The following is a 4976-nucleotide window of genomic DNA, read 5'->3' on the forward strand; positions in this document are numbered from 1 at the left end:
TACATGTATGTCCTGGATGCCCTTTGGACGTCCTAAGGACATCCTTGTGCTGTCTGGGCAATTAACTTTTAACATTTTTTTTTATTGTTAACACTTCTTCTTTTTCTTCTTCTTCTTCTCCTTCTTCTTCTCTTATTTTTAAACTAATAATAGTATTCAAAAAGGATGATTTTTAAAATTTTCAATTCAAAATGGAATTTTTAAGAGATACGCTCAAATACGTCCGCACCCGACCACGGCCGTTTGTCGACTTCTTTTTTTTTATTAACATGCATACAAGTTCACAAGTAATAACAATTAATAATTTAATAATTCCGTCAATTCTGTACAATCATTGCGGATAAAATAAAAATTTGCGGATAGAAATTGGCGGAACGAACGTAAAAAAGATTGAACCAATCACAAGCGTTCCGCCATTCCGCTATGCGCATACATTCCGTACCATGGGACCGCACCATAATGGTTAGAAGCAATGCGGCTAAATGCGCACCAGCGAAATGCATGGTTTTCAAAGCGCGATCTTTTAAGGGTCGACAGGAGTGACGGGCAAACTCCGAATTGACATTGGAGACCTCGCGCGGTGAAAATGTGAAACTCAGGTTTCAGGGTTACCAACGCTGAGGAATGAATTCTCAGTCTCGATGTATAGGTGTATGTCTGTATACGTACACACACGATTGCATTGCTCGCGTGGACGCACCGTGGAGAGGAAAGATAGAAAAGGATCAACGATCACGCTATCCTTGTTCCTCTAGCGTATCGCTTTACGGCCGAGATATGGCCTGAAAATGCTTTCTGGCCTCTCGTAGCAGAAAGCAGTAATGCAACAAGACTAATGGGCGCCCACTTTTTATAAATTTTATGTTTACTTATGCGCATATGTACAGATATATACCAATAGTATATAGAAATGTTACATATGTTTCAAAATTGCACAATGATAAATAATATTAGTAGAATAATAGCTAATAGAGTGAACTAATATACAACGTGTAAGAGATACGGGCACTTCTTAGACTTGGCAATTTATTGCTTTTTTACTTGTTGCTTTTTCATCGATACACACCCGAGTAAGCAATTTGATAACAAATTGTTGTCAAATTGGCATCAAATTCGCTCAAAACTTGGTAACAAATCCAGTGTCATCTGTGTCCGCATTAAGCTTCCCAGACAGCACATGTCCCTAAAAGACATCTAAAAGACGGTTTAAAGACGTCTTAGTGTCCTTTAGACATCTTTAAGATGTCTTTTGGTCTTCTTGTGCTGTCTGGGTTGTGTTTTGGTGACAAAGCTTGCTGACATAACCTGACAGCAAATTGACGGCAAAAACCGAGCAGAGCTTGACATGATTTGACGTCAAATTGGTGGCAAAAATCGAGCAAGATCTGCGCAGGACAATCTGACAGCAGATTGTCAGCAAAAACCGAACAAATTCTGCAGCTTTTGGCCATTCATATAAAACAGTATATTTAAATGGATTTAAAGTCTCAACCCTAAGTAACAAAATGATGATAAGTTTTGGTCATAAAATGATCATTAGATAATCAGACATTATATAAAATCATATATTAATGTGTTAAAACATATAGGTAAATTTAAATAATTTAATTTGTAAAATTAAAGATCTTTTTGGACAGAAATTGTTCGAATAAGTGAAAATCGAACAATTATTTGTCCGATTTGTCAAAAATCAGTTCAATATTTGAATTTCTTGTATAAGAATTGTGTCAAAAATTGAACTGATAGAAATATATATATTATAATATTATTAGCATTTTGCAGGCTTTATATACACTCATGACAAGAATTTGAATACGGGTATAGATAATGAATAACGCGCCGCATAGCGATAAGCGACTGAACTATTTTATAATACTTTGTGCTAAGCTGCAGATTCTGTTCGGTTTTTGCTGCCAATTTGCCATCAGATTGCGCACTTCAGACCTTGTTCAGTTTTTGCTGACAATCTGATGTCAGTCATGTCAGCAAGGTTTGCTCGGTTTTTGCCGCCAATTTGCTGTCTAGTTATGTTAGCAAGCTTTGCTTGGTTCTTGCCGGCAATCTGCCAGCTTAATCGGTAATAACAACTCTTGTACCAAATTTGTAGCCTTTTTGCTGACAATAATTTGTAGCAAGCACTTGGCAATATCTGTTAGAACAGATGTGGCTGACTGGGTATGTATGTGTGTGTATATAAATAATATATCCTTATAATGCAATTATACCTTGGTACGTCCCAGAGTGTATTGAATTCTTCCTAGAAGTGCTTTAGTCCAAATATCCACAGCTTGTATATAAAATAAAATAATTGCCAGAATCATACCACATATAAGCACTTCTGGTCTCAAAGCATAGATTCGCATAATTCTATAGAGATAATTTAATGGGCTCTTGATCCCAGTATTTAATCCAGAGGGAATGCTCACAGCAAACTTCGATACAAGCTTCATGTGTGATATATAAGTCTGTGTGAATTATAAACAATTTAGATTTTTAAGTGGTTTAAATAGATAATATAATATCGAAGAGGCACACTTTTTCTTTTATAGAATGCATCTGAAATTTATGATATATTTGTTTATTAAAATAAAATAAAACTTTTTTATATGTATGTATAGGTATATATATATACAGGGTGTCCCAAAGCACCTTTGACAACGCTCGTGAGCAGGTAGAGCACAGTAAACTGAACAGAAAACTCCTGTACAATTTAAGAATTTTTAACATTAAATATCTTAATGTGTTCAAAACTGAATCTCTATTTAAGTTGTAGAAGTAATTAAAAATGAGATCAATTTATATATATGAAAAGGTTTACTTATCAGGCATTTCTAATTTTCAATATCTTTGGAAACTTTTACTAAAAGATCTTTAATTTTGAATTTATGTTCTGAGTTATATACATTTATAATTATATGTCAAAATTAAAATAATTTGATATTTATTGAAGTATTGTCTATATTACGTTCTTATTAAAGACTGGTATGCAAACATCTCAGAGCAAAATTTAATTAAAAAAATAATTGACTAATTATTTGCTTATGACCAACAAATTAATTAATTTATTTCTTAGTTTTAAAGGAATTTGTTTGTTTCTCTCTCTCTCTCCCTTTCTGTCTCTCTCTCTCTCTCTCTCTCTCTCTGTGTGTATCTGTATTAAACAAAAGACTATAACCTAAAGTAGAATAGTGATTCCTTAAAAGTCAGGCTTGCTTAATCCAGATACTTAATACAACGACAATAGACGAATAATTTTGAATACTTAATTAAGACAATTAATAAAAAATTTAGAATGTTTAGAGAGAGTCATTAGAAAAAATATATGTAACTCTTAATCTTTATGTTAAATAAATTTTAGTTAAACTAAAATATAACATACTATGTGCACCACATTATGTTACAACTCAATAAAATTATTTAGAAAGTTTATTTTTAAACTCATTTTTATGTAATATTATTTCTTTACCTGATATAGAATTAGATCTTCAAGCTCGTCGTCCATAATATTTTGATGAATTCTGAATTATTCTTGTGTGTATTATTAATTGTGAGTGCCTATGTCGAACAGTATATGTGTGAATAACTGGATTTACTTCTTCGTTTGGTACTAACACTGGATTAGCAATATAAAAACATGGCATATACAGGTTGATTCTAAAGGTTACTGACAAACTTCAGGAGGAGCAGGAATTATAGGATAGCAACTTCTGACTTTTGACTAGGAACGTAAGGAACAAAGAGTAGAAAATAACAGGAATGAGCATATCGGTAATGGGAGTAGACTTATCGAGAACGGTAGTATGTTACGCAGCCATCTTGATCGTCCACTTTTTTGACGTTTTTCAGGGCCGTGTACAGCCACTTGTTGCCTTACTTGTTCCAATCTGCACTTATTTTGCGCACGATCACCAATTCTAAATAAGTGAGAGGAAGAGCCAGTATTAGACAAAAAAATATTATTAATAAGTGTTAATTGTAAGATCATGGTGCATTGCCAGGTCTTTGGGGTACTTCCAGTATCTCTGTCATGCTGCAATTCGTTCTTGAGCGTCCATTTTGACCGTCCACTTATATATAGTCACTTCCGTCCGCTCGCTTAACACCAAATGTTCATTCCTATTATTCTTTACTTTTTGGTAAGGAACTACATTGTGGACAACATACCAATGAGAGAAATAATCTTAATTTGAACAAAATTTAATAACTAAGTAAAGGTTACATGTTACCTGTTATACACAATATAATAATACTGTACAATATTACAGAGAGAAGCCTGAGAGCGGCAATGTCGACGATTTTCGTGGGATGCTTTGGGCCCGAGCACAGACTTTTCTTTTGCATAAGTGCATAACCATAAGCATAAGGAAATTGATTGGTCCATAAGTATATGCATAAGGAAATGGACCAATCAATTTCCTTAGTGCCGGTCTACAATAGATGATTTAAGCCCTAAGCCTTAAGAAATTGACCAATCACAATCAAGTATGAGGAGAATACTTGACTGTGATTAGTCAATTTCTTAAGGCTTAGGCATGAAGGAAGAGTACGGAGAGTTATCTACCTAGATTGGAAATGGTCACGAAAAATGTTCCGTATGTGGCCAGGTTTGCCAAATGGAATGACTTGGACCAATTCGTCGCCATCTTGAATATTCGTACAAATATAGTGTTATGTTTAGTTGATTAGTGATCAGTAAATGTGTTGAATGACACACTACTTACTAATTACTACTACAACTAAACGTAATACTCTACATATACGAATATTCAAGATGGCGACGAATTGGTCCAAGTCATTCCATTTGGCAAACCTGGCCACATACGGAACATTTTTCATGACCAACTTTTTTCCTTTCAGATAACTCTCCGTACTCTTCCTTCATGCCTAAGCCTTAAGAAATTGACTAATCACAGTCAAGTATTCTCCTCATACTTGATTGTGATTGGTCAATTTCTTAAGGCTTAGGGCTTAAATCA

The 4976-nt window shown here is 34.1% G+C and overlaps 1 protein-coding gene across 3 annotated transcripts in view; it reads right to left on the reverse strand.

The window, feature by feature from the left end:
• LOC115244003 (protein phosphatase 1L) overlaps positions 1 to 4359 on the reverse strand; it is a 30141-nt gene extending 25782 nt beyond the window's left edge. For 2 of the 3 annotated variants that reach the window (XR_003885292.1, XM_029821336.1), the window contains exons 1-3: positions 4227 to 4350; positions 3467 to 4144; positions 2226 to 2465 (exon numbers count right to left, since the gene is read on the reverse strand). Coding sequence is in view for 2 of the 3 variants with exons in the window: in XM_029821336.1 (XP_029677196.1) it covers positions 2226 to 2465; positions 3467 to 3502 (276 nt within the window). In the remaining variant the exon portion in view is untranslated. Of the gene's footprint in view, positions 1 to 2225; positions 2557 to 3466; positions 4145 to 4226 lie in introns of all 3 variants that reach the window. The other variant, XM_029821337.1, reaches the window with a different exon arrangement.
• Positions 4360 to 4976: the final 617 nt, after the last annotated feature.

This window comes from Formica exsecta, unplaced genomic scaffold, assembly GCF_003651465.1.
Source record: "Formica exsecta isolate Colony F162 unplaced genomic scaffold, ASM365146v1 scaffold784, whole genome shotgun sequence".
Taxonomy (NCBI): domain Eukaryota; kingdom Metazoa; phylum Arthropoda; class Insecta; order Hymenoptera; family Formicidae; genus Formica; species Formica exsecta.